The sequence below is a fragment of the Choloepus didactylus genome, chromosome 25 (genome assembly GCF_015220235.1).
Source record: "Choloepus didactylus isolate mChoDid1 chromosome 25, mChoDid1.pri, whole genome shotgun sequence".
In the NCBI taxonomy this organism is placed as follows: domain Eukaryota; kingdom Metazoa; phylum Chordata; class Mammalia; order Pilosa; family Megalonychidae; genus Choloepus; species Choloepus didactylus.
In genome coordinates, this window is record NC_051331.1 from 3,624,917 (window position 1) to 3,635,851 (window position 10,935).

The following is a 10,935-nucleotide window of genomic DNA, read 5'->3' on the forward strand; positions in this document are numbered from 1 at the left end:
TGGGGAAAGTTACAGAAGTGTTGATGTGAAGAAAACATTCATTAGATTCAGTGGCTTGGGGGGTGCTAGTGGCCAGAGCGATACCTTTTTTGGGGGTGCAATGTGGGATGGCAGCTCTTGGGAGCCTGGCCCTGGGGTGGATGGGTGGGGCTTGGTTTTGGGCTTGCAGTGGGTGCTGGTGAAGCTGCTCTGTACCCCCATTCTCCATCCCCCCGCAGCTCCGTGGTGATGCTGGAGATCGACAACCGGCTCTGCCTGCAACTGCCCGAAAACGATCACTGCTTCTTAGATGCCCAGAGTGCAGCGGACTACCTGGGCGCCTTGTCGGCCGTGGAGCGCCTCGACTTCCCTTACCCACTGCAGGCTGTGCGGGGTGAGGCCCGGCCCTGGGTGGGGCTGGGGGCCCCATGGGGTGTTTGGGGTGGGGAGCCCCTAGCTCCTGGGTGACCCCGCTTCCCTCCGGCAGGGGAGCCGCTGGAGCCGCCGGAGCCAAGCGTGTCGCTGCTGCCGCTGCTGGCGGCGGGGGCCGTCTTCCTGCTGGTCATCCTCGTCCTGGGTGTCATGGTGGCCCGGCGCAAGCGCGAGCACAGCACCCTGTGGTTCCCCGAAGGCTTCGCGCTGCACAAGGACACGGCCGCTGCCCACAAGGGCCGGCGGGAGCCCGTGGGCCAAGACGCGCTGGGCATGAGGTGACTACCCTGGCGCTGACCTCTGACCCCAACCTGACCCCGACTTCAGACTTCACCTGGGACTCCAGTGTTTGTCAACTGACTCCATGATCCCTGGGGGGTGGGGGGGTGGGATCACTCCTGACCTTTGACCCCACTCCTGCCCCTTCCTCAATTCCACCTTGGGACCCCGGCTGTCACCCATAAAACCCCTGACCGTACCCCCCGCACCCCCTCATTGGAACCTATGTCTCTGCCCCGTCTCCTGTGTTTTCTGGCCCGAGACCCCCAATTCCATCTCCAGTAACCCCAGCCTTGCCTCTGTGACCTCTGCTTGGGCCCCACCCCCAAAGCCCTCCAGTGTCCCCTCTCACACCCCTCCCCTCTTCGTCCCCACAGGAACATGGCCAAGGGTGAGAGTCTGATGGGGGAGATGGCCTCAGACTGGATGGACACAGAGTGCCCGGAGTCCAAGAGATTGAAGGTGCAACCCCTTCCCCAGCCCCAGCCCCCAGGGTCCCGGAGGCCCCCGATGGTCAGCAGGACAGCTCAGGGCTGTCGGCTCTCCCACCTCCCAGTTCTGGAGACCGATCAGTCACTGCCCCTTGAGCGTGTGTTTTCCTGGTGTCGCTTTGTGGCTTCTCGGGGAGGGAGGGGATTTGCCTTCTGGGCCCCCAGGGTCTCCCCAGGTGGGTGGAATGTCTCCTGCCATGTCCTGCCTTCCTCATCCCCAAGCAGGCTCCTGGTCCCAGGCCAGCCTGGGTCTTCCCAGGGACTCTGCTTTCTCTCTGCCTCATCTTATCTTGGGGCCACAGCCAGGGGCTCCTAGTGGCATTAATTGAGTACTTGCTCAGCGTATCGAGCTTGAATGCATGCAAAATAATCAGGATTCTCCAGAAAAACAGAACCCACCGGATATATGTATGTGTATATATATTGAGACATTTTTTAAGGAATTGGCTCACCCGATCATGGGGACTGACATATCCAAAATCTTTAGGGAAGCAAGCAGGCTGGAAATTCCGGTAAGAGTTGATATCGCAATCCTGAGTTCAAATTCCGTCAGGGAGCTCGGCAGGCTGGAAACTCAGAGAGAAGCAGATGGTGTTGTCTTGAGATGGAATTTTTGGAAACCTCGGGCCTTTCTTTGCTCTTAAGGCTTCCAGCTGATGGGAGGAAGCCCACATGATCGAGGGTCATCTTTACTTAAAGTCAACAGATTGTAGATGCTAATCCCTTCTACAAAGTACCTTCATGGCCATGGCTAGGTCAGTGTTTTTTACCGAACAATTGGACACCCTCCTTAGCCAAGCAGATACATGAAATTAACCATCATGGCATCTTATTTATCTTGGCAACACTCAGAGTATCTCATTTTGCCATTGCAAGATGATGCTATAAATTAGCTGTTGACAAGACTCCTTCATTCTCCAGTCTCTTCCCTGCTGTATTTTAACATTTGTTAAATCTGTTACGATTGACAGCTAAAGAAATCTGCCCACTTCAAGGCTCCCCCCTCCCTTTTCCCATCCCCAAATGGTTGTTCTATGGGTGGTGCAATGGGCATTTGGCCACATCTTAGAATCAAGGAATCACACCGATCCTAGTTTTGCCAATGAGTAACTCAGAACTGTAAAGTGATTTGCCCAGAGTTCCAGTTTGCTAGAGCTGCTGTTATGCAAAATACCAGAAATGGATTGGCTTTATAAAGGAGGTTTATTTGTTTACAAATTTACAGTCCTGAGGCCATAAAAGGGTCCATCAACAAGAGGATACCTTCACTGAAGAAAAGCTAATAACGTTCAGAAACCTCTGTCAGTTGGGAAGGCATATGGCTGGCATCTGCTGGTCCTTTGCTTCCAGGCTCTGGTTTCAAATGGTTTTGTCCAAAATGTCTCTGGGTTTCTGTCTCTCTTAGCATCTCTCTCTCAGCTCCTGTGCATCCTTGCTTGTTTTGCAGGATGTTTCTCTCTAAGCATCTGGAGGTCCTCTCTTAGATTCTCTGGGGCACACTCTGGATTTCATCTCTTAGCTCAGCATCTCCCAATGTCTTTCTGTCTGCATCTCCAAGTGGCTCCAAGCATCAGCATCTATGTCAACGCTCAGCTTCTCTTGGGGGGCAAACTCTGGATTATATATCCTAGCTTCTCTCCAAAATATTGCTCTCAGCTGCTCTCTTAAGTACTCCAGTGAACTAATCAAGACCCACCCTGAATGGGTGAGGTAACATCTCCATGGAAATAATTTAATCAAATATCTCACCCCTAGTTGGTTGAGTCACATCTCCATGGAAACACTCAATCAAAAGGTTCCACCCAACGAGATTGAATTAAAAGATCATGGGTCTTCTGGGGTCCATAACAGTCTCAAACCCTCACACCCCATGTGGCACTAACTGCCGACACCAGGACACGAGTGCTTTCTTATCTTCATTTGACCCTTTCTGTTTAGCCGATCATCACCTGGCTCTCTTGTTCATGAAGCTCACCTAACTCCATGTGGGTCCTTAAACTCACTCAGGTCTGGCTTGATCAAGCTCTGTGGTTGGAACCCAATGGCACTCAAGTCCCTGGGTGGGCTGGTTAAGAATATTCCATCCTGTTTCTGTAAAGCCTTCCAGACTGTGAATCTGAAATTCCTCGAGTCCCTACAAGGGGCCCAGAGACTGGACTTGAGATGGTAAATTGATACACCTTGTGTGACTTTTTGGTCCTGATGCCTCATGTTTGCAGTACCAGGGTGGGGTGGGGGGCATGGTGGAGGACAGAGCCCCTCCATGACTGGGGTCCTAGACATTATTTACCCTTCCCCCCAACCTGTTCACCCCTTCCCCAGAAGCCACTCCCCACATTCCATTTCTTTAATCAATGACTTGTTTCTAGAGCACAAATTTTGCCCTTCTTTTGTTAGGTTTAATTCTAAACATCTTAATGTTTTTGCTGCTGTTGTAAATGGCATAGTCTTTTGAGTTTCATTTTCGGCTCATTGATGTCTCGTGCATACAGTGCTGACAGGTGCTTGCTCTGTCCCTCTGACACCTGCCTTGGGTTCTCAGCAAATCCCTCCTTCCAAATCCCCTTCCTCCTTTTCTAAGCCCTCTGCCCTCTGGCGCATCAAATCCCCCAGTTTCCATCCCTTTGAAAGGGGCAGGATGGTCATTGTTTCCCAGGGCCGTGTGTGCCTCTCCACGAGAGAAGCCCTGTACCAGTGTCCAGCCCCTTGCCTGCTAGTGTTTCTCGCCCACCTCCAAAGGGTGGGGTCTGAAGATCCAGGGTCCTGGTGCTTCCAGGTTGAGGAGCCCAGCATGGGGGCTGAGGATGCTGTGGATTGCCGCCAGTGGACTCAGCACCACCTGGTTGCTGCCGACATCCGTGTGGCACCAGCCATGGCACTGACCCCACCGCAGGGCGACGCGGAAGCCGATGGCATGGATGTCAATGTGCGAGGCCCAGGTCAGTGACGGCGCCCCTCCCCACTTGGAATGCCCCATCCCAAGTCCTGCTGGGTCTGTGTTCAGGAGAGAGCTGGGTGGTATCCAGGCTTCACTTGATGTGCATGTTAGGACTGCTGGTTGTGCATGTTAGGACTGCTGGTTGCAACCAACAGAAGCCGAACTCACACTAGCTTAAGTGAAAAAAGGGATTGACTAGCTCACGTAACTGGAAGTGTCAGATGCACATTTGGATCAGGACTCAGTCCTCCTCTCTCTGCCTTGCCTCTTGGCTTAGCTCTTGGCCACGGGGCTTCCAGGCCTGGCAGAATTCTCATCTTCTGGGGCAGACTACAGCTGCCAGCTGTGCCAGCCTTTTAAAAACCCTTCTTTCTGCAAAAGTCCCAGGATAAGTTCTGATTGGATGGACTAAAGTCACATGCCTGTCCCTGAACCAATCAGTGATGCCAGAGGGCTGGGATAGGCAGATTGACCAGGCCTGGGTCACATGACTGTCCTTGAGCTGGGGGGAGGGGTTTCAGCTCTCCCCAAGCCTTGATGGAGAATGGGGTGCAAGTGGTCCCTTAAGGGCAACCAGGGCAGATGCTGTGCAGAGAATAACAGATCCACTCCGATCCCTCTTTACCATATTTTAGGGGACCTCCCCCCAATTTCATTCCTTTTTATGGCCAAATAATATTCCATCATGTGGGTGGACCTTTTTTCCTTTTTTTCCTCCTGAATCCCCTTGGGATACCAGAGCCCGAAGTGGCTGGGATTTTATGTCTCAGCAGACAGCTCTTCACCAGTGAGTGCAGAAATATAAAAGTCACAGCTCCTTTTTCTTGGGCTGGATTGCAGTCCTGAGATGCAGCTCACATTTCAGGGTTCCCCCTGCAGGATCAGGTGGAAATAACCCTTGGGGAGGTTGCCCAAGGTCCCACTCTTGCTTGGTATCTTAGTTTCTTGGGCTTCCGGAACAACAAACCTCAAACCGGGTGGCAAGGACACCCACATTGGAACAGGGCCCCCCAAATCCAGTATGGCCTCATCTGAAGTTGCTTACATTTGCAAAGGCTTTCTCTCCAAATAAGGTCACGTTCATAGGTTCTGGGGGACTTGAGTTTTGGGGGGGTGCTATTCAACCCAGCCCACTTGGCTTTCTCCCTCCCTCATCCTGTGTCCTCCACTCCCCAGGAGCCTCCTTTAACAAATCACATGTGTACAGAACCCTCACCCCGGATCAGTCTCTGTGGTGCCTAACCCAGGCGTGTGTGTGGACATTTGGGACATCCTGCCACCCCTGTCCCATCTCTCACCCATCCCACGAACGCAGGGCTCTTGGGTCCCATTCCCCAGAAAGGCTCCTGTTCTCACCTCCCTTGTCATGTGTCCTGGGTCCCCACAGATGGCTTCACCCCTCTGATGCTGGCTTCCTTCTGCGGGGGGGCCCTGGAGCCCATGCCCACCGAGGACGACGAGGTGGACGACACGTCAGCCAGCATCATCTCCGACCTCATCTGCCAGGGGGCCCAGCTCGGGGCACGGACCGACCGCACTGGGGAGACTGCCCTGCACCTGGCCGCCCGCTATGCCCGGGCCGATGCCGCCAAGCGGCTGCTGGATGCTGGGGCGGACACCAACGCCCAGGACCATTCAGGCCGGACTCCACTGCACACGGCCGTCACCGCTGATGCCCAGGGCGTCTTCCAGGTGGCTGCTTCTCATTTATGAAATGGGGATAGATGGGAACACAGCGTGCTGCAAGTGACAGCTCCCATCCTGGGGCGGGTGGGAGTTGGGGACCTCAGGGGCTTGGGAGGGCCTCCAAGCCTCCTGGTCCTGCCCTGACGCCCCCTGCTGCCCCCCATTCCCTAGATTCTCATCCGGAGCCGCTCCACGGACCTGGACGCCCGCATGGCGGATGGGTCCACGGCGCTCATCCTGGCGGCCCGCCTGGCGGTGGAGGGCATGGTGGAAGAGCTCATCGCCAGCCATGCAGATGTCAACGCTGTGGACGAGCTTGGTAGGCTGGGTGGGGGGGATGGCAGGGGTGGGTGGGCATGGAGAGGGTGCCCCTGGGATCTGTCTGTCCCGTGTGTGCAAACTCATGCCCATATCTAGGGCCTGCCCCTGAAACCCAGGCACACATAACCCACCTGCCACGTGAGTGGGTTTCCACTCTGACAGGGCGGCTGCTAGCCTATAGGGCTGCCCCCTGATTTGGAAAAGGGCCTCCTTCCCAAGCTACTTTGTTTCCACCTGTTTGATTATAACTCATTCCACTGCCACCTGCTGGACAGCTGTTGTCGTAAACCCGCAAATCTGCCAAATTTGCGGGGGCTGGCACCCCCCTGAGGGCAGCTTGCTGGCACCGAGGCTGCCTTTTGCAGACGCACAGCACATGGCTGTAAACACCCTTGGATGCTAGCACATGTCCCCTGGGGCAGGATCTCCCCGCCATGGCCCTGTGGACATTTGAGTCTGACAGCTCTCCCGGGTGGGGGCTGCCCCAAACACCCGCTCCCAGTTGTGGTATTCAAAAATGTCTCCAGAAATGACCAAATTCTCCCCGGGGGTCACAGCCCTCCTGGTGGGAAACCTGGGCTCTAGAGCAGGGCTTTCCAGTAGAACCTTCCGCAGAAAAGGAGGTTCTGTCTGTCCCGGCCGTGCACTGTGTTCACTGTGTCTACTCAGCTCTAGAAACGTGGCGGGGGCCACCGAAGGACTAAATGTTTTACTTTATTTAATTTTAATTAATTTGCATTTGAAGAGCCATGAGTGAGTGTTGGTACTTTGTTAGGGGGCGCAGCTGTAGGAACTAGTGGGGGCCACGGAGTGCCCTGTCAGCACGGTCCCTGGCACGGGGGGTGGGGGTGAGGGCATTCCCATTTATGCAGACACCCCAGCATGGCGGCGTGCACGCATACACGGCCCCCGTGTACACAGGGTCCCTAGCACCCGGGCGTCCCTGGTTACGCAGCGCTTCTGTCACGGGGGCGCGCGCACGCACGGTCCCCTTGTACACGGAATCCCTCTCACGGGTGCGCGTGCGCACACGGAGACCCAGACCCAGGAGCTCGTATCCTCCAAGCCCGCCCGCCCTCGGTCTCCCCCTCACCGCCCCTCCATTTGGTCTGGTGACATGAGCGTGGTCTAACCCCTGACCCCTGACCTCTCCCCTCTGCCTCCAGGGAAATCAGCCTTACACTGGGCGGCGGCCGTCAACAACGTGGAGGCCACCTTGGCTCTGTTGAAGAACGGAGCCAACAAGGACATGCAGGATAGCAAGGTGGGCTGGGCCCGCCCCCGCCTGCCCGTCAGCCCGGGCACAGCCCCCGCGGCAGCACAGAGCAGGGTGGGGGCGGTGGGGTGGGGGGCGCATTCACCCTGCTTGCCCCCAGCTCTCAGGGGTTGCTTCGGGGCCAAGAGGGGACATGGCGGATCAGGGAGGGAAGGAGGTGGCAGTTGCTGTGTGGCCTCAGGCAAGTCGCTTCACCTCTCTGACCCTCAGTTTCCTTTTCTACAAAGTGGGGAAGCAGAACTACCCACCTCATTGTGTCTTGGGAGGACTGTGTGAGCCAATGGGCTCATAACCAGGCTTAGGAGCCTTAAAAACAGGCAATGTTGTGATGGTTTAGTACCCCCTCAGGTGGCATTGCCATCAGTGTTTTTAAGGTGGGCAGGGGGAGGCTCAGAGGGCTGCAGGGGTGGCCCCTGTAGGTATTTGAAATTTCGGATTTTTTGCCTTAATCCTAATTTTTTAAACACTGAATTAAAATTGTTTATTTCGATGACTGAGGTTTGGGGTACCCCCTTTGAATTTTGTATCTAAGGTGAGTACCTGGCTGGCCTGACCCTAGTCCTGGCCCCAGGGGCCTGGCGCTTAGTAGGTGTTCAATGAGTACGGCATAAAGGAATGAACTTGGCGCTTAGTAGGTGTTTAATGAATACGGCATAAAGGAATGAACTTGGTGCTTAGTAGGTGTTCAATGAATATGGCATAAAGGAATGAACTTGGCACTTAGTAGGTGTTCAATGAATATGGCATAAAGGAATGAACTTGCCCCAGAGTGCTCCAGCAGAGCTGGGAATCAAACCCAGGTCCATCAGGATCAAAGAGTTCAAGCTCTTAGCTCTCAGGCCCCACGAGTCTGGAGACACTGCTGAGCTTGTGGCTCTCGTGGTCCTGACACCCTGGCTTCTGGTTCCCCCAGGAGGAGACCCCCCTGTTCCTCGCCGCCCGCGAGGGCAGCTATGAGGCCGCCAAGCTGCTGCTGGACCACTTTGCCAACCGTGAGATCACCGATCACCTGGATAGGCTGCCACGGGATGTGGCCCAGGAACGGCTGCACCAGGACATCGTGCGGCTGCTGGACCAGCCCAGCGGGACCCGCGGCTCCCCCGGCCCCCATGGCCTGGGGCCCCTGCTCTGTCCACCCGGGGCCTTCCTCCCTGGTCTCAAGGTGGCACAGTCGGGGGTCAAGAAGAGCCGGAGACCCCCTGGGAAGGTGGGGCAGGGGTCGCAGGGGTCCCGGGGCAGGGGCAAGAAGCTGACGCTGGCCTGCCCAGGACCCCTGGTGGAGAGCTCGGTCACCCTCTCGCCCGTGGACTCGCTGGACTCCCCGAGGCCCTTCGGTGGGAATCCCACCTCCCCCGGCGGCTTCCCACTTGAGGTGCCCTATGCGGCTGCTGCGGCCACGGCGGTGTCTTTCGCGCAGCTCGGTGGCACAGGCCGGGTGGGTCTGGGGCACCAGCCTTCGGGGGGCTGTGTGCTCAGCCTGGGCCTGTTGAATCCTGTGGCCCTTGACTGGGCCCGGCTGCCCCCACCTGCCCCACCAGGCCCCTCATTCCTGCTGCCGCTGGCTCCGGGCCCCCAGCTGCTGAACCCCGGGACCCCCATCTCCCCACAGGAGCGGCCTCCAACATACCTGGCAGCCTCGGGACACAGTGAGGAGTACCCAGCAGCTGGGGCCCACAGCAGCCCCCCTAAGGCCCGCTTCCTGCGGGTCCCCAATGAGCACCCCTACCTGACCCCATCCCCTGAGTCCCCCGAACACTGGGCCAGCCCTTCACCCCCCTCTCTCTCGGACTGGTCCGACTCCACACCCAGCCCAGCCACCATCACCACTGGGGTCGCTGCCACGGCCACTGGGGTCCTGCCTGCCCAGACCCTCTCGCTGTCTGTCCCTGGCCCCCTTGCCCAGCCCCAGACCCAGCTGGGGCCTCACCCCGAAGTTGCTCCCAAGAGGCAGGCATTGGCCTGAGATGGTCCTCATTGCCTGGACCTTGGTGGGGGGCTGATGAGACACTCCAGTCTTATTCTTTGCTCCCTCTTCTTTCTTTTTGTCTTTTTCATTCTCTTCCCTTGGCCAACCCTCCAGCACCCCCTGCCTTGCAGTGTGACTAGGGCAGGTCACCAGCCCGGGGCCTCAGTCTTCCTTTATTTATAATGGGCGGGAGCCTACTGGCCCTGCCCTCTCAGCCTTGCTGTGAGTCAGAGACCTTCTCCTCTCCTCGCCTACACCCCCTCTCACCTTCTCTCCTGTCTCCTTCCTTTCTTACCTTCTCTGCCCTCATCCCACACTCTCTGACATGAGTGGATTTTCTTTCTTTTCTTTTTTTTTACATTTTGTATAGAAACAAATTCATTTAAGCAAACGTATTATTATTATTTTTTACTATATATATATATATATATATATATGGAGATGCTCCCTCCTTGCTGCAAACCCCCCGAGTGCCCCCGTGGGGCTGAGTCTGTGGGCCCATTCGGCCAAGCTGGATCCTGTGTACTGAGTACACAGGCACGACCAGGGTCCCGTGTACCGAGTATGCGGCCCTGGTGGGTACCAGGTAGACACCCTTGGGTACACCCTCTGGGGTCAGGAGTTGGGCGAGACTTGGGAGCCTCCTCCCCCACCCTGCCTCCTTCACTTCGTTGCATTCCAGATCTGATTTGCTCTGTAGCCTTGTTGGGAGAAGGGTTGTTCTGGCCCAGATGCCCACCCCTAGACTCCCCTCCCCCCCCTAGACTCCCCTCCCCAGAGCCCTGCTGCACCCTGAGCTACCTCCCTTTGGTGGGGGTGACTGGAGGGTACGTAGAGGCCAGGGAGAGTGTGCATTCCACTTTGCTTCCCTGTAAATATGGAACTGTGCCCCTGGCTCCACCTCATAATAGAATAGAAGTATTTTTAGGCTATTTTTATAATATGGCTTTTTGTCACAACCCCCATGTAGCTGAATCCCAGCCTTTGCATTGTACAGCGCCACCTCCTCATGGCCTAATAAAGGAATGGTTAACCCTTAGTGTCATTGGTCTGTGTCTAGGTAAGGAGGGGAGCAGTGGTGTCATGGTCTCTTCTGTACCCAACCCCCTCCAGGACTTACTTGAGCTCCCTTCTTGGGAGAAATCTATTTGGCTTGCCTGCCCACTCATGCTCCCTGCTTTCTCAGGTGGCTCACCTGATTGGACCAGGAGTGGTCACCTGATTTAAGGTGAGTCAATCAGATTCCCTTGCTAGAGAACTTTCTTATATCGAGAGGCTAAGAATGTCCTCGGTTGGTGGAGCTTTTAAGGCCACAGACAGATTAACACGTACGTATCCATTTTGGGGTTGTGGGTTCTGATGAGCAAACAGAAAGCAGGAGAGTGGAGCAAATATGCATAGAGAATAGGAAATAAGAGGTGGAGGGAGTTTGTCAGTTTGGAAAGGAGTGTCGTTTCTAGTTAACTGAGCATTCATTCTGGTGATATCAACAGGTATTTACAGACTGCATTCTAAGTACCTGATGCTGGTTATGTGTGAATCTCACCTTTACTTCATGTCCCTTGGG

General features: G+C 55.8%; 1 protein-coding gene across 1 annotated transcript in view; it reads left to right on the forward strand.

Moving 5' to 3' along the window:
• Positions 1-10,407, forward strand: part of NOTCH3 (notch receptor 3) — a 33,833-nt gene extending 23,426 nt beyond the window's left edge. Inside the window, exons 26-33 of the mRNA XM_037818178.1 lie at positions 219-373; positions 467-689; positions 1,068-1,152; positions 3,958-4,120; positions 5,507-5,811; positions 5,977-6,124; positions 7,293-7,390; positions 8,316-10,407. Coding sequence (XP_037674106.1) covers positions 219-373; positions 467-689; positions 1,068-1,152; positions 3,958-4,120; positions 5,507-5,811; positions 5,977-6,124; positions 7,293-7,390; positions 8,316-9,365 — 2,227 coding nt within the window. The 3' untranslated portion in view covers positions 9,366-10,407. The remainder of the gene's footprint in view (positions 1-218; positions 374-466; positions 690-1,067; positions 1,153-3,957; positions 4,121-5,506; positions 5,812-5,976; positions 6,125-7,292; positions 7,391-8,315) is intronic.
• Positions 10,408-10,935: the final 528 nt, after the last annotated feature.